The sequence below is a fragment of the Podarcis cretensis genome (genome assembly GCF_951804945.1).
Source record: "Podarcis cretensis genome assembly, chromosome: 8".
Classification (NCBI taxonomy): domain Eukaryota; kingdom Metazoa; phylum Chordata; class Lepidosauria; order Squamata; family Lacertidae; genus Podarcis; species Podarcis cretensis.
In genome coordinates this window covers 4,900,713-4,918,399 of record NC_137177.1, presented here as the reverse complement: position 1 = coordinate 4,918,399, position 17,687 = coordinate 4,900,713, and the positions used below count along the sequence as shown (strand labels likewise).

At 49.8% G+C, this 17,687-nt stretch overlaps 1 protein-coding gene and 2 long non-coding RNA genes across 3 annotated transcripts in view; 1 reads left to right on the top strand and 2 right to left on the bottom strand.

Moving 5' to 3' along the window:
* Nucleotides 1-2,527: 2,527 nt before the first annotated feature.
* On the bottom strand, nt 2,528-17,465 carry ACTMAP (actin maturation protease). The gene is made up of 6 exons (XM_079985713.1): nt 17,102-17,465; nt 13,906-13,974; nt 8,167-8,291; nt 7,847-7,976; nt 5,826-5,896; nt 2,528-4,804 (listed from the first exon to the last, which is right to left on the bottom strand). Exons 1-6 carry the CDS (start codon nt 17,278-17,280, stop codon nt 4,461-4,463), a joined length of 918 nt encoding a protein of 305 aa, XP_079841839.1. The 5' UTR covers nt 17,281-17,465; the 3' UTR covers nt 2,528-4,460.
* LOC307221409 overlaps nt 2,528-17,687 on the bottom strand; it is a 143,168-nt gene continuing 128,008 nt past the window's right edge. The window contains exon 2 of the long non-coding RNA XR_013841378.1: nt 2,528-3,686. This is a non-coding gene — a long non-coding RNA (uncharacterized lncRNA). The remainder of the gene's footprint in view (nt 3,687-17,687) is intronic.
* Nucleotides 8,284-9,076, top strand: LOC307221436. The gene is made up of 2 exons (XR_013841410.1): nt 8,284-8,456; nt 8,874-9,076. It is a non-coding gene; the product is annotated as an uncharacterized lncRNA (long non-coding RNA).

Sequence of the window (17,687 nt, the reverse complement as noted above, 5' to 3'; positions counted from 1 at the left end):
AAGGGACATAAATAACTACAAGTGATGTGCTGTTGCGTCTTAGCTTTATTTCAAGGTTGCATTATGAAAGAGAATGAATGAATGAATCTTCAGAAGATTGTGGCTTAAAGGTAAATGTAAAGGTACCCCTGCCCGTACGGGCCAGTCTTGACAGACTCGGGTTGTGCGCCCATCTCACTTAAGAGGCCAGGGGCCAGCGCTGTCCGGAGACACTTCCGGGTCACGTGGCCAGCGTGACATCGCTGCTCTGGCCAGAGCCAGAGCCAGAGCCGCACACAGAAACGCCGTTTACCTTCCCGCTGGTAAGCAGTCCTTATTTATCTACTTGCACCCGGAGGTGCTTTCGAACTGCTAGGTTGGCAGGCGCTGGGACCGAGCAGCGGGAGCGCAACCCGCCGCAGGGATTCGAACCGCCGACCTTTCGATCGGCAAGCCCTAGGCGCTGAGGCTTTAACCCACAGCGCCACCTGCGTCCCTGATTGTGGCTTAGCCTTTACCAAAGTGTTGATTGTTTAGGGGTGTTAATGGAGAAATCTGAGGGCTCTCTTGGACAAAAAACAAGGACACCAGCCAGGAATACCAGAGCAAAACAGCAGCCAGTAGGCTTGGTCTTTATTGAAGACTGTCGCCACAGGACTCCCACCTGCCACCAGGTGGAACAAGATGGAAGCCCAGTACAAAAGGCAACTTTTATTAGCTGCTAATCCCCCATGCTACACCCCCAAGACTACATCATAACTACATCACAAAGAGGAGGGGTTGAGGGATGAGTTGTGGTGGTAACCTGAGTGTCTTGTCACCTGGCCGGTTCCACCTTTCCCCCTCCCCATGAGTACTTTCCAGAGGCCAAAAGGGAGTTTGCAGTTTCCTGTCCCCAGAGGGAAGAGCTGATCACTGTCCTTTGTTCCAGTCCGTGCTGAATCCACTCCCATATGCAGGAAACTGAGTGTGATGGTCTTCTGTCTGGGACCATCAAGGTTGCCATGCCAACTGGGTTGGTACACTCGAGAGATTATGGCTGCCCTGTATCAAACCTTCCCCATTTTGTAGTACTTCCTTCATGGGAGTAAAATAAAAGTGGAACGGTGCAGATCCGATGTATGGTTGATTTTCTGTAAATTTATAACAGAAGCATCACATATGTTGTGTGTAAGTTTGTACAAACTGAATGATGGGGGGGGGCGGTTTCCTGCAACAGGGGGGACTAGATTCCTCCCTCCCCAGCCCATGGTGAAAGAAGCCCACCTGTCCCCATGTACTTCTCAGAACCACAGAATTGGAAGGGACCCAAAGAGGTCATCCAGCCCAACCCCCTTTGCTTTGGCCCCTGGCCCCCTAGTTTTTCATCTGCACATGCACAGATGAGAGTGGGACTTTACAGGCTGTGACCCACAGAGAAGAGGGCTGGAAGACTGCCCAGCAGAGACGCAGAGGCATGACAGGCAAGACCCCCAGCCCAATTTGCATGAGAATCTACAAGCCTTTCCCCAAATCCTGCACAGCGAGACAGCCTTCGTGATTGAGATCTGTTTGTGAGGGTTCAAAGGTCCCAGCAGGGAGGGACCGGAGGACGACTGTCACCCTGGAAATCCTAGCCTGCGTGCAACAAGGAAAGGGGAGCTATTTTGGGAGCAGGACACAAAGACTGCTCCATTTCCCGTTGCCACAACCAGAGACCCTCCCTAGGAAGGGATGTGGAGCAGGAGAGGGAGAGATGGAAATAGAATTGGGGGGGGGGCAAGCTGTGGTTTATGTCAAAGCGGGTGCAGAATTCTGCAGCGAGGCTCCTCACAGGGTCTCTGCCATGGGAGCATATTCACCCAGTGCTTCTCCAGCTGCACTGGCTTCCGGTGGAGTACAGGGTCAGATTTAAGGTGCTGGTTTTGACCTTTAGAGCCCTTCACGGCCTAGGACCCTTGTACCTACGGGACCGCCTCTCCCGGTATGCTCCACGGAGAGCCTCAAGGTCCATAAATAGCAACACCCTAGTAGTCCCAGGCCCTAAGGAAGTCAGATTAGCCTCAACCAGAGCCAGGGCCTTTTCAACACTGGCTCCAGCCTGGTGGAAGGCTCTGTCTCCTGAGACCAGGGCCCTGTGAGATCTGATTTCTTTCCGCAGGGCCTGTAAGACAGAGTCGTTCCACCTGGCCTTTGGCTTGGAGCCAATTTGATTCCCTCCCCCTCTCTTTTTTAGTTTCCTTTCTCCTGCAATGAGGCTATATTTTAATATTTTAATGTATTTTAATTTTGTTTTTAAGTTGTATTCATTCAACTTGTTTTTATTATTGCTTGTTAGCCACCCTGAGCCCGGCCTTGGCTGGGGAGGGTGGAGTATAAATAATAATAATAAAATAATAATTATTAAGGGACCCCACGGACCCTGAACGCTGCTCCTTCCGGGCCCCAAAGCACCCCCAAAGCCAGCAGTCTTCTAGGAGTGGTTTCACCCTCAAAAACGGGAACCACTCCACACATTGGGGCAAATCCTTTCACGCAGAGATCTCTCGAGGCACAAAACTACCACTCCTTTGCTGTTTTATCTCTTTTAATTTTCGAAAGTGCTTTCCAACAACCTCCATCTTCCGCACTCGGAACAGGCATGCAGCCGTGGGGAGCAGGGAACCATTTGCAGTGGGGAAACTGAGGCCGAGAGGGGTAACTCACCCAAGGCCAGACACACACTCCCTAGCAGAGGCAGAACTGGACCCGACATTTCCTCCCCTTCTCTGTTGGACGCACATTCCCTCAAAATCACAGCTTTGGCAACGCAGCTCAATGTAGAAGGCACTCCTGGAGGGCAAATTTGTCTCTCCGTTTCCCGATTAGCTTATTCTGTTCTTTTTTAAAAAATGCACACATGCTTATTATTGGCGTTGGACTGGCATGGCTCCAAAAGGAAAGGAAATTCCAGGCATTTTTCTTTTTGTCCTTGACAGCTCGCTATTCTGGGAAGGCAGGAGTGAAGAGGTGGCCTCTTGCTCTTCCTACCTGCCCCAGAGGCCTCAGCCAAGCCAGCCTCCCCTGAGGGCCGACCTGGACGGCTCGGCACCTGAAATGGGATTTGGTGTTCTTGGTTCTGTGGCAGAAGCCAAGTCCTCCTGGGCAGAAAAGAGCTGGCTGGAGTGCCTTTCTCCAGGAGAGTGTCTGCCATACTCCCACAAACGCCAGACAGGACCTTTTGGTATTCCAAAAAACCGGGGGCTGGGTCACTCTTTAACCTGAGATGCGACACCTTGGGATGTATGCAAGCTGACCAACTCATTGTTCTGTGTGCAGGCGGCCCCAGGGACCCATGCAGAGGTGCAACAGGCTGCCTCTTTTGTGGGCTCTCACAACAGCAACCTGGTCAGCCTGGCCCACAGCCAGGGAATGAGGAGATGGCTTCCTGGTTTTCAACTCCTCCACCAGAAGCCAAGGGGCTTGCCAGCTTTAGGTGATGGAGTGAGTTGCTGGGGTGTTAATGTGCTGGGGCAGGAAGAAATAAACACTGCGCTTGCAGTTGGGTAGGGGTCCAGGCAGTGGGGCGTAGTGGTTTGAGTGTCAGCCCAGACTTGGGAGGCCAGTGTTCACAAAAAACCCCTCAGCCATGAGGGGTGGTTGTGAGGATAAAATGGGAAGGAAGCAAACGATGCAGGCCACCTTGAATTTCTAAAAAGTAAAAAGCTGGGGTAAAGGTAAAGGGACCCCTGACCATTAGGTCCAGTCGCAGACGACTCTGGGGTTGTGGCGCTCATCTCGCTTTATTGGCCAAGGGAGCCGGCGTACAGCTTCCGGGTCATGTGGCCATCATGACTAAGCCGCTTCTGGTGAACCAGAGCAGCACACGGAAACGCTGTTTACCTTCCCGCCAGAGCGGTACCTATTTATCTACTTGCACTAGCGTGCTTTCAAACTGCTAGGTTGGCAGGAGCAGGGACCGAGCAATGGGAGCTCACCCCGTCGCGGGGATTCGAACCGCCGACCTTCTGATCGGCAAGTCCTAGGCTCTGTGGTTTAACCCACAGCGCCACCTGCGTCCCAAAAAAGCTGGGCTATGAATGCAATAAAAACATGGCCTGTTCCTGTTTCTTTCCTGGGCAGCTCAGCTGGCAAGGAGAGCTACCCGTTGGTAGGAGTGGTCTCTCACCTGAGACAAGTCCATTTCACAGAATTTCCGAGTCGGAAAGGGTCCCACGGGTCATCTAGCCCAACCCCCTGAAGGAATTTGTCCCAGCATCCTCTTTCCAGGCAGGCCAGATGCCCCTGTGACGCTCCTAAGGCACAAAGGCATGAGCCCTCCCCAAGTCTGACCCCTGCAGTTGGGACACGGAGGGTATACTGCGCCTGCACAAAGAGGTTCCACAGCTATCGTGCCCAATAGCAGTTGCTAAAGGTCCCGTCTGCATCCACAACTTCTTCTGGCTCCTGGTCCGTTTGGTTCTGGTCGGAGCTTTGGAAAGCAGTTCCTCCTTCTGGCCAGCTCAGCGTGGCCGGTAGCCCTCTGGCCCAGCCGGCCGCAGAAGCACAGCCTTCCCGCAAAGTCCCTCGCGCACCCCCCCAGCTGGCACGATGTAGACCTTTCCGTCGGCTGCCCGCTTGGGGCTGAAGTCGGTCAGCTGCCCGTTGCTGGCCTCCACCTGGGAGTAGTGCCAGAGCTGGTAGCGGCCGCTCTTGCCCTGCTTGGACAGCAAATACGTCTCTGCTGCGGGAGAGTCCAGCGAGAGGGTCGAGGCCACGGCTGGGCTGGCATGGAAGAGGCCCTGGATCTCCTCGTCCTCCTGGCAGGCGGCCAGCTGGACACTGTCCTCCAGACCCAGCAGAGCTCCTGGGTAGAAGGAGGGGAAAGAGAGAGGTCAATGAAGGTGACCTGGGTGCGATTGCTGGACAGCCCTGGTCCTGAACTGGCAGCCTTTGGCTCGCAGGGAACCAACTTGGGTCTGTTTCGAACTCAAAGTATGGCCAAGGGGTGCCGAAATCCCAAGGGAGCAAAAAAGACTATTTATGTATGTGACCACAGCTGCTTGGATGCTACTGGCCCAGAGATGGAAAGAAGTCCGTACCAGAAAAGAATGGCAGATTAAGTTGATGGATTATGCCAAAATGGCAAAAATGACCGGAAGAATCAGAAATCAGGAAGACCAAAATTTTAATAAGGAGATTTATAATTTATCTTAAAAACCATTATAAACAGCTAAAATCGTTAGTAGGATTGGTTTAGCACTTGTAGTTTAATGTTGAATTTTGGACATAATTGAGATGTAAAGGATCTGGATTATCATAAAAGACCCACAAAGTCCAGGAGATTCTTTGGAATCTTGTTTTTATGTTGTATGTTGGATAATTGACTGTAAAGCTTCAATCTGAAAAACCAAATAAATTAGGTAATAATATTGTGGTTATGGTTTGATAGATAGATGACAGCGCACAGCAGAAGGAGAGAAACAACAACTCCATGGAAAAAGGGGTGGGAAGTCAACAACAAAAAGAGAAAACACGTATTTGTGTTTTGACTGTATATGAAAAAACTGTTGAAAATTATAAGTGCAAAAAAGGAAGCCTGTGCTTTAAGCATTTGCTTCAAAGCTAGGGCAGAATAAGTGTCCCGAGCAGGGGATGGTTTGAGAGGTTGCAGGAGAAAGTTGTTGGTGCAGATTGGGGAGTGATATGCCCTGGAACTGAGCTTTGAGCAACTGAGTGCAAGAAGCAGTGGCCTGGGAAGAGCCCAAGGCCCACAGCACCAGCCTGGCACTGCTGCCCCCTCCTGGGCAGTGCCCTGCCTTGCCAGCAGAGCCACCTCTCTCCTCTGGAGCCTCGAAGGAGAGGGAGCAGTGAACTGGGGAACATACCTGAGGCAATGGCCCAGTGAGCCTTGTAGCCGTTCCGGAGGCAGGGCTCGTGGTTGGAGTCTTCGTCGTAGCTGTGCTGGGTGTTAAGGTCCAGGTGAAGAGAGTCTTGCTCACATGGGAAGAGCAGAGGGCAAGGAGGGCCGCTTGGGGCACCCGTCTCACCAGAGAAGCCTGGAAGAGGGCCTGGCAGGAGGGCAGACCCTGGGGCAAGGCAGACCCAGCCTTGGACCAGCTCAGTTGAGCTTGTTTTCTTGCTACTACACTCTACTGTCCAGATCAGGGGTCAGCAAACTTTTTCAGCAGGGGTCTGGTCTACTGTCCCTCAGACCTTGTGGGGGGCCGGACTATATTTTTTTTGGGGGGGGAAATGAACGAATTCCTATGCCCCACAAATAACCCAGAGATGCATTTTAAATAAAAGCGCACATTCTACTCATGTAAAAACACCAGGCAGGCCCCACAAATAACCCAGAGGTGCATTTTAAAGAAAAGGACACATTCTACTCATGTAAAAATACGCTGATTCCCGGACCGTCCATGGGCTGGATTTAGAAGGTGATGGGACCGGATCCGGCCCCTGGGCCATGGTCCAGATCAAGTCAAGGGAAGTCACAGTGCTGCTCTCTTCTGCCTTGTCCAGATCCCACCTGGAGTCCTGTGTCCAGTTCTGGACACCAGTTTAAGGAGTTGACTGACAAGCTGGAAAGTGGGGAGAGGAGGGCGACTGAGATGATTTAAGGATCTGGAAGCCAAGCACTATGAGGGGCGCTTGAAGGAGCTGGGTATGTTTGGCCTAGAGAAGAGGAGATATGAGAGCCATCTTCAGATATCTCAAGGGCTGTCACATGCAGGAGGGAGCAAGCTTGTTTTCTCCTGCTCTGGAGTTAGGACTTGAACCAATAGCTTCAAGTTACAAGAAAGGAGATTCCAACTAAACATCAGGAAGAGCTTTCTGACAGTAAGAGCTGTTTGGATGGATGGCGGCTAATGGATTGAGGTTGAAACCTGACAAGACAGAAGTACTGTTCTTGGAGGACAGGGGGCAGGCAGGTGTGGAGGACTCCCTGGTCCTGAATGGGGTAACTGTGCCCCTGAAGGACCAGGTGTGCAGCCTGGGAGTCATTCTGGACTCACAGCTGTCCATGGAGGCGCAGGTCAGTTCTGTGTCCAGGGCAGCTGTTTACCAGCTCCATCTGGTATGCAGGCTAAGACCCTACCTGCCCGCGGACTGTCTTGCCAGAGTGGTGCATGCTCTACTTATCTCCCGCTTGGACTATTGCAATGCACTCTATGTGGGGCTACCTTTGAAGGTGACCCAGAAACTACACCTAATCCAGAACGCGGCAGCTAGACTGGTGACTGGGAGTGGCCGCTGAGACCACATAACACCTGTCTTGAAAGACCTACATTGGTTCCCAGTACGTTTCCAAGTACAATTCAAAGTGTTGGTATTGATATTTAAAGCCCTAAACGGCTTCGGTCCTGTATACCTGAAGGAGCTTCTCCACCCCCATTGTTCTGCCAGGACACTGAGGTCCAACTCCGAGGGCATTCTGGCGGTTCCCTCATTGCGAGAAGCAAAGCTACAGGGAACCAGGCAGAGGGCCTTCTTGGTAGTGGCGCCCGCCCTGTGGAACACCCTCCCACCAGATGTCAAAGAGATAAACAACTACCTGACATTCAGAAGACATCTGAAGGCTCAGGGAAGTTTTTAATGTGTGACATCTTAGTGTATTTTTGGTCTTTGTGGAAGCAGCCCAGAGTGGCTGGGGAAACCAAGCCAGATGGGTGGGGTACAAATAATAAATTATTATTATTATTTGACAGTGGAACGGTCTCACTTGAAGGTGGTTATTAAGCGGCGATCAGATAGGCAAATGTCAGGGATGATTGTACTGCATTCCAGAGGGTTGGACTAGATGACCCTGGGGGTCCCTTCAAACCCTATCAGAAGAAAGCAAACATGAGAAGCACCCATCCCAGCTCCCCATATCCCTCCCCTTTCCCACCAGGAAGGATACGGTATCAACACAGGGAAGCCTTGGCTAAGGTGACGAAGGATCCTTTGGTAGTTTTCTCCCCCCAGGCCTCCAGAGAGCAGCTCCGCCTGGCAGGGGAACACTTCCTCAGCTAGCTTGGACATGTTGGCAGCTGGAGCAAGAAGACCAAAACGGCAAGGGAAGAGTTGGGGGGCTGGGGTTCTTCCAGAGCTGCATCTAGGCAGGCCCCCCCACCACCACCCTGCCACTCAGTCTCTGCCAGGATCATGCAGGGAGATGACACGGATCACAAGCCAAAATTTGGGCAGCGGTGTCTGCCGTTCCCCTTCTTGGCGACCCACCTGAGAACATTTCCCCCTGGGCTGTGTAGCCTCTCTCCAAAGCCACCTGAACAATTGTCTCCAGGGAAACAGCCTTGGGGGGAGAAAGCAGCACCCCAGCCATCCACAAGGCCACCAGGCCACACCTGGAGGAGGAGGAGAAGGAAGAAAAGCAGAGAGGTTGGACCGCTGTACTAAAATCTGAGCCCTACTTTTTTTTTTTAAGCCTTTTGCAATCTGATAAATGTATACATGCTGAAACTATTACTTAAGAACCTACCCATTATTTTGTCTCATCTTCTAGTACAGTGGTGCCTCGCAAGACGAAAAGAATCCGTTCCGCGAGTCTCTTCGTCTTGCGAAGCAAGCCCATTAGCGGCTTAGCGGATCAGCTGATAAGCGGCTTAGCGGATCAGCTGATAAGCGGCTTAGCGGATCAGCTGATAAGCGGCTTAGCGGATCAGCTGATAAGCGGCTTAGCGGATCAGCTGATAAGCGGCTTAGCGGATCAGCTGATAAGCGGCTTAGCGGATCAGCTGATAAGCGGCTTAGCGGCTTAGAAAAAGGGGGGGGGGAAAACCCGCAGGAACTCGCAAGACATTTTTGTCTTGCGAAGCAAGCCCATAGGAAATTCATTTTGCGAAGCACCTCCAAAACGGAAAACCCTTTTGTCTAGCGGGTTTTCCGTCTTGCGAGGCATTCGTCTTGCAGGGCACCACTGTATATAGGGGATTATATGGCGTATTTGGTTGGCACTGTAATATGCTTCTATGTTGGGGATTCCCCATCCTCCTTCTGAGGTGGGGAGGTGCAGGCATTTGGGGCTTATTCTTGGGTTTTTTTGTGTGAGAAGATAAAGGAGTGTAGTTTTCTCTGCCATCTGCAGAGTTGGGTTTGGGGAATCCAGATTGGGAGGGTTTGGAATAGGTAGGTTAGTTTTGGGAGGGTGATCATTTTGATCATGGCTATTTTGCCTGAGAGGGTGAAATTCATGTTGTCCCATCTTTTTATGTCTTTGTTTATTTGCTGTCTTGTAGTTGTGGAAGTATAACTTATTGAGGCTTCTGGCTATTTGTACCCCTAGGTATCTGAACTTGGTGTGGCAAAGTTTTATCTTGGTGACATTAGTGAATTATTTTCGGGTGTGAGGAGGGGTGTTAAAGCACATAGCCTCTGGCTATAAATAAAATTGGCACAATAAATAAAATTGTAGTGAACGGAGAAGAAATAACTAACCCCAAGGAAATAAGGAAAGTTTTTCTGGATTATTACAGAGGATTATATAAAAATAGAGAGAGATTTAACCAGAGAAAAATAGAAAGATTTTTGAAAGATAAGCAGGTTCAGAAGATCCCAATAGAGAAAAAAGAGCAATTAAACACCTCAATAGAGATAGAAGAAATAAAATTAGCAATTAAAGATTTAAAAAGAGGAAAAGCCCCGGGACCAGATGGCTTCACGGCAAGCTACTATAAAGAAATGGAAAATACTGTACTGGCACCACTGAGAGAAGTAATGAATAATATCTTGAAAGAAAAAGAAATACCAGATACTTGGAAGGATGCTTTTATTACTTTAATCCCAAAACAAGACTCAGATCTGTCGCAAGTTAAGAATTACAGGCCGATCTCGCTGTTAAATGTTGATTATAAAATTTTCGCAGGAATATTGGCAAGTAGAGTTAAAAACATATGGTCAGAATATATCCATGGCGATCAGGCGGGCTTTCTGCCGGGCAGGCAAATGAAAGATAATATTAGAAATATAATAAATTCTATAGAATACTTGTCTGCCAGGTATGATAAGCAAGCCATAATGATGTTCGTGGATGCAGAGAAAGCATTCGATAATATAGTTTGGGACTTTTTACTAAAACAGCTAGAATATATGGAGGTCGGTATGAACTTCTTCAACGGAATAAAGGCAATCTATACGGAGCAAAAGGCCAAATTGATTATAAACAACGTGGTGTCAGAAGAAATAATGGTAGCGAAGGGTACAAGACAGGGTTGCCCACTCTCCCCGTTGCTATTTATAATAGTACTGGAAGTACTTCTGAACTCAATAAGACAAAATAAGAAAATAAAAGGGATTAGAATTGGTCAAAATGAATATAAAGTTAAGGCGTTCGCAGACGATTTAGTAATAACAACAGAAGACCCGCTGAACTCAATAAAAGAGATATTGGAAGAACTGGATCAATTTGGTAAGGTGGCTGGTTTTAAGTTAAACAAAAGAAAGACTAAAATAATGGTGAAGAATTTAGATTCGAAGGCAATCGAGGAATTACAACAACAAACAGAAATAGAAGTGGCCAAAAAGGTAAAATATCTAGGAATATGGATAACCCCGAAAAATATAGACCTATTTAAGAATAACTATGAGCAGGTATGGAAAGAGATAAAAAAGGACTTGGAGAGGTGGGGGAAGCTGAGATTGTCATTCTGGGGTAGGATAGCTTTAATCAAGATGAACGTTCTTCCGAGAATGTTATTTCTGTTCCAGAACTTACCGATAATCAAGGGCACTAAGATATTTAAAGAGTGGCAAAGAGGAATCTCAAAATATGTCTGGCAGGGCAAAAAACCAAGGATTAAGTTTAAATTGTTAACAGAAGCTAAAGAAAGAGGGGGATTCGCTCTGCCAGATCTGAAATTATATTATGAGGCATCGTGCCTTTGCTGGGTGAAAACGTGGATAAAATTGGAAAATAAGGAACTATTAGACCTGGAGGGGTTCGACAACAGAGCAGGATGGCATGCGTACCTATGGCAGGGGAAGAGGAAGCACAAGGGTTTCGCAACGCATATTTTTAAAGGCCCCCTAATGGAAGTTTGGGAGAGGAATAGATTTTTACTAGAACCTAAAGTACCACACTGGCTATCCCCATTGGAAGTTATGAGCGTGAAAAAAGTAAACATGAGAGGTGATTGGATAACTTATGAACAATTGTTAACAAAAGTAGGGGGGACATGGAAACTGAAACCATATGACCAGGTTAAAGAAAAAGTCTATGATTGGTTACACTATTTCCAAATAAACGAAATGTTTAGACAAGACGTTAAAGAGAGGATTCGCGGATAAAGAATCTAAATTCCAGACTGAAATAATAAACAATGATTATAAAATTCTTTCTAAAACGTATAATATGCTATTAGAGTATAACTTGATAGATGAGGAAGTGAAGTCTGTGATGATTCATTGGGCAAGGGACATCGGCCATAATATATACTACGAAGAATGGGAGAAACTCTGGAAAAAAAATCTTAAATTTACAGCTTGCATAACGTTAAAAGAGAACCTCATGAAGATGTTTTACCGTTGGTATATAACACCTGCAAAATTAGCAAAAATATATAAAACTTGTAATAAATGCTGGAAATGCAGGGAAAAAGAGGGATCCTTCTTCCACATGTGGTGGGACTGCAGAAAGGTCAAAGGCTTTTGGGAAAGTGTATATAATGAAATGAAAAGTATATTAAGATATAACTTTGGGAAAAAGCCGGAGGCTTTTCTGCTAGGCCTAGCAGGAAGTGATATAAAGAACAATGATAGTAAATTCTTCCAATATGCAACAACGGCCGCAAGGGTCCTATTGGCCCAAAATTGGAAACAACAGAACATACCGACGCTTGAGGAATGGAGAGCAAAACTACTAGAATACGCGGAGATGGACAGATTGACGGGGAAAATTAGATATTTAAAAGACCAAAGGTTCATTGAGGATTGGGGGAAATTTGTGGAATATCTGGAAAATATAAGTGAAGGTCAGATAACGCTAGTTGGGTTTAAAAAAGCTCTGTGAAAAGGTTGGAATATTGTCTAAAGAGAAAAAGAAGGAAAGAGAAAATAATGTCAATATAAGCTAGGATTTGTGTGAATTTGTTAAATTAGCGTATGGATGATTTCAGGGGAAGCTGAAGGAAGTCTTATAGAAAGAAATCTGTGATAACAAGGCGTAAATTGTTTTATTTTCTTGTTTGTTATGATTTAAAAAACAATAAAAAGTATGCAGAAAAAAAAAAAAATAAAGCACATAGCCTCTGGCTTTGCAAAATTTACCTGCAGGCCCGACACCATTGTACTTAAGAACATATGAAGAGGCCGCTGGATCAGGTCCAGGGGGCTCCATCTAGTCCAGCAACCTCTTCTCACATTGGTTAGCCACATGCCCCTTGTGGGGAGGCCACAAGCAGGAGCTCAGCACAAAAGCAGCCCCCTCTCTTCCTGCAATTTCCAGCAACTAGTATTCAGAAGAACTGCTGCCTCCGACAGTGGAGGGCAGAGCAGAGCCAGCTTGGCTAGGAGCCATCGATAGCCATGAATTCCCCCAATTCTCTTTTAAAGCCATCCTAGTTGGGGGCCCTCACTGCTCCCTGTGGGAGGCAGTTCCAAAGTTTAACTGTGTGTTGCATGAAGATATACTTTCTTTCATCTGACCTGAATCTTCCAACACTCAACTTCATCGGAGGCCCACGAATTCCAGTGTGATGAGAGAGGGAGAAAAACCATTTCTCTATCCACTTTCTGCTTGCCTGCATTTCATAAACTTCTCTCGTGTTGCCTCCTGCTGGACATTTTCCTAAACTGAAAAGTTTGTTGCACTTGCTTCTTGTTTTCCTAGCCTTGCCCGTGAAGGTGAGAAGGGGAAGGAGCAAAGCAGTGCCAGAACGCCCCATCCTCTTGGCATCTGTGACCCTCAGGGTCCCTTAAAGGTAAAGGTAAAGGGACCCCTGACCACATTAGGTCCAGTCGTGGCCGACTCTAGGGTTGCGGCGCTCATCTCACTTTACTGGCCGAGGGAGCCGGCATAGAGCTTCCAGGTCATGTGGCCAGCATGACTAAGCTGCTTCTGGCGAACTAGAGCAGCGTATGGAAAGGCCGTTTACCTTCCCGCCAGAGTGGTACCTATTTATCTACTTGCACTTTGATGTGCTTTCAAACTGCTAGGTTGGTAGGAGCAGGGACCGAGCAATGGGAGCTCACCCCGTTGCGGGGTTTCGAACCGCCGACCATCTGGTCGGCAAGTCCTAGGCCCTGTGGTTTAACCCACAGGGTCCCTTACAACTCTATTAATTCTACAGTTCTAAGAACTGGCTCAGTTAGCACTGCCCCCTGGGTGGACCAGGCAAGGACTTGGACGCTTGTACTAGTTTTTGACCCTGGCAGGAATGTATATTCCCCAGGGATATCGCCTCTCGTGCGGCCATTTAGAATGTGTAAACTTAGCTGCTTCGAAAATTTGAAAAGACAGGCACTGGCGTAGTTTGAATATTGGTCCTTAGGTATCCTTGGGTCTGGAGGGTTTCTGAGCTAGACGTCTTGGGAAACCCGATTTTGCACCTGTATTTGGTTGCTAACTGGTTTCACCTGGCCCTAGCCTTGCATTTAGATCACCCACCAGCAGGACCTTTGCCCCCGGGACTTGGACGCTTGCTTTCACACAAAGAAAACTGTACTTTCAGTGCAGCGATGAAATATACACAACCCTGAAACATCCCATGTAAAAGCAGAGGGCTGGGATCCAGGTTCAAGCCCCTTCTCCAGTTTGAGAAGCTACAGAGCCCTCTAATTCACAGGGCTATTATGGGGATAAAACACAGTTTTGTGCTCCTCGGAGGAGGGGTAAACTATTAACACAATTCCGGAGTGCATGAAAAGGTATGGAGTGGTTGTGCAGCATAGTTGAAACTCCCACCTCCTCAGCAGGTTGCTACTTCACCATTTCCTTTTGCAGTAAAGAATAAATCCCATACTCACTGGGGGCCTTCTTGGATTAAGGAAGACACAGGGTGGTTGAAAAGGAGCCACTTCAAATGCATGCTGAAGCTGGAAGAGAGAGAGAGAGAGAGAGAAATAGAAAGAGTCCCTTAAGAGCCACTTAGGGGGCCAGCCCAACATTAGCAGCACTTTCGCCCCCTGCATAATTAACAAGGCTCTTCTCCCCAAACACTTAATAGGAGCAATCTAGGGAAGCTGCCTCTTGGGGGTGGGGGGTGCTCCATGGCTTACAGGAAATGGAAATGGCAGCAATGCGAAACTGGAGCCCTAATGAGACAAAATGGACCACGTTAAAAGGCAAGCATCCTCTTTCCAAGCGGAGAGAACATTTTGGAAGTAGAACATTTCAGTGGCACGTTGCAAATGAAACCATCACGGATGAAAGCTCCTAATCAAGCATTACGAGCAATTGACTGGGGAAATGGTGGAAGGTGCCCCGCCCCCGGAATGTTTTCAGCAGTATTTGCATTGACACAGAGCTTCTCTTTTGTCCAAGCTGCTCACACCAAATATAGATGCCACAGGTTCAGGCTGATGGTTGCGAAGCCAATCTGCCATTTTTAAAGCAAAAAAACCACAGGTAGTGGAAGAGGATACCGTGAACACGACACAGCCCCAACTGCCCCTCTGAGCAATGAAGCTTGTAGACATCGTAGACATCACAGCATCTCAATAGTGCCAGGGTTATTAAGTCTACTGGCAATCTTTGCCAAGTGGATTCAGTATGAAGAAGCTTGACTAGATTACGCGAAATTCTACAATTCCATGATTCTAGAAATCACACAATCCTAAGCTTTTAAGAAAGCATATGGTGCAGTTTGCGTTTCCGTATTTTAAATGAAACCAAGGAATGTAGACAGACTGCCTCTGGACCCAGAGGTCCCAAACTTGGCCCTCCAGATGTTTTGGGACTACAATTCCCATCATCCCTGACCACTCGTCCTGTTAGCTAGGGATGACGGGAGTTGTTGTCCCAAAGCATCTGGAGGGCTGAGTTTGGGGGTGCTTGCATATGAACATAAGAAGAGCCTGGCTGCTGGATCAGGCCAGCATCCTGTTCTGACAGTGGCCAACCAGATGACTCTTTGTAGAAGCCCCCAAGCAGGGCTGGTGCACCAGCCCTGCAGTTTCAGAAGCATTGCTGCCTCCAAAGAGCCATCCACAGACAGCCCTCTCCTCTTCCACGCATGTGTTTTATCTCACGTGAAACCACTGGCATCCAAGACATTTTCACAAGGAACTATTGCATGGGCAGCAAGACTCTGATGGTGATAACGATAATGATAATAGTACAGTCATACCTCGGGTTAGACGCTTCAGGTTGCGTTTTTTTGGGTTGTGGACCACTGAAACCTGGAAGTACCAGAACAGGTTACTTCCGGGTTTTGGCGGTCGTGCATGCGCAGAAGCGCTAAATCACGCGTTGTGCATGCACAGCAGTGCAACACAACTTTTGTGGCAATCATGCAGGGCCCCCGAACATTTGACAGTCTATTGACCCTGTGCCACCACTGTAATTGCTTTCTTCGCTGCCACCAACCTGTTTCTCACGGGTACACAGGGAGTCCAGTCAGTTGTTAACATTAACAAATAATCAAGTTTATTTTTATAGGCATGAACAAGCTTATGGTTACAGTTAATTTTTCTTGGCAGTTTCTTAATCTTAGTTCCTTAACCGTCCTATTCGTTCCTAACAACTTCAAAGTGAATATCCCAACTGACTCCACCTAACAATTCCTCTCACAACACAACTCGACCAACCCACAGACTATTCCTCCCTCCTCCTCCTTCAACCGAATCGCAACCCGCGTGTGCGCAGATGCGGGTTGCGAATGTGCATCCTGCACGGTTCAAAACCCGAGCGTCCACTGTACCCCACTCCTCTGACTGTGTGGCAGCTGCCCCTCTCCTTCCTCTGAGACAAGGAGGGAGAACAGCACTCTAGGCAGCACCGCAGAGACGTGACAAGCGCCCCTCCTGACCCCCACCCACCCACGACCCCCCACAACTGTACCCCACTCCCCTGACTGTGTGGCAGCTGCCCCTCTCCTTCCTCTGAGACAAGGAGGGAGAACAGCACTCTAGGCAGCACTGCAGAGACGTGACAAGCGCCCCTCCTGACCCCCACCCACCCACGACCCCCCACAACTGTACCCCACTCCTCTGTGTGGCAGCTGCCCCTCTCCTTCCTCTGAGACAAGGAGGGAGAACAGCACTCTAGGCAGCACCGCAGAGACGTGACAAGCGCCCCTCCTGACCCCCACCCACCCACGACCCCCCACAACTGTACCCCACTCCCCTGACTGTGTGGCAGCTGCCCCTCTCCTTCCTCTGAGACAAGGAGGGAGAACAGCACTCTAGGCAGCACCGCAGAGACGTGAAAAGCGCCCCTCCTGACCCCCACTGAGAGGCAGGGACCCCCACCCACCCACGACCCCCCACAACTGTACCCCACTCCTCTGTGTGGCAGCTGCCCCTCTCCTTCCTCTGAGACAAGGAGGGAGAACAGCACTCTAGGCAGCACCGCAGAGACGTGACAAGCGCCCCTCCTGACCCCCACCCACCCACGACCCCCCACAACTGTACCCCACTCCCCTGACTGTGTGGCAGCTGCCCCTCTCCTTCCTCTGAGACAAGGAGGGAGAACAGCACTCTAGGCAGCACCGCAGAGACGTGAAAAGCGCCCCTCCTGACCCCCACTGAGAGGCAGGGACCCCCACCCACCCACGACCCCCCACAACTGTACCCCACTCCTCTGTGTGGCAGCTGCCCCTCTCCTTCCTCTGAGACAAGGAGGGAGAACAGCACTCTAGGCAGCACCGCAGAGACGTGACAAGTGCCCCTCCTGACCCCCACCCACCCACGACCCCCCACAACTGTACCCCACTCCCCTGACTGTGTGGCAGCTGCCCCTCTCCTTCCTCTGAGACAAGGAGGGAGAACAGCACTCTAGGCAGCACCGCAGAGACGTGAAAAGCGCCCCTCCTGACCCCCACTGAGAGGCAGGGACCCCCACCCACCCACGACCCCCCACAACTGTACCCCACTCCTCTGTGTGGCAGCTGCCCCTCTCCTTTCTCCGAGACAAGGAGGGAGAAGAGCACTCTGGCGCCCCTCCTGACCCCCATTGAGAGGCAGGGACCCCCCCCCACGACCCCCCACAGGCGCTCCCCACCTGGCCCTGCGGCGCCTCAGGAGCTCCCGAACACCGTCCTGGTCCCCAGGGTCCACTTGCTCCAGCGCGGCCTTGAGGAGCTGAGCCCCACATAGCCTGGGGGGAGGCGGAGGAGGGGGCGGCGGGGGTGGGGGAGGGGGCAAGGGTGCTGCCGCAGCCCCCTGGGGTGCTCTGGACATGCTTCTGCTTAGCAGGGGCCTGGGAGGCCTTTTGCATCAGGAGGGTCCATGGGTGAAAGAGGGGTCACAGGTCAACGCAGGTCAAAGGTCACGCCGGTCTCTGAAGTTGAGATCTGGGCATGAGGCAATGGGAGGGTCGCTCTGCGTGACGCTTATTCTCACCGCCGCATCTTCTCTCGCCCGGCTCGCGTGCTATTACGTCATCAACAGGCGACAACGAAGCCGCAGCCGCCTCTCCGCCCCACAAATGCCCGCTTTTTCCTTCAACAAATCAGCGAACAGGGACTCCGGGACCGGGGTGACTGGCACGCGGTCTGGCCCTATCGGCGGACGCGGAAGGAGCGCCCAATCAGAACCTTATGTTTGGGAATGGGCGGGGGCAGAAGCGAAACCGCCGCGTCGTTAGG

Bases quoted from the DNA above. Each gene is read 5' to 3' on its own strand.
- ACTMAP (XM_079985713.1), bottom strand. From the start codon at position 17,280: ATGTCCAGAGCACCCCAGGGGGCTGCGGCAGCACCCTTGCCCCCTCCC. The intron at 13,975-17,101 runs GTGGGGAGCGCC...TCTCTCTTCCAG, and splicing joins CTGAGGCGCCGCAGGGCCAG to CTTCAGCATGCATTTGAAGT. The intron at 4,805-5,825 runs GTATGTTCCCCA...CCTTCTACCCAG, and splicing joins TCACTGGGCCATTGCCTCAG to GAGCTCTGCTGGGTCTGGAG.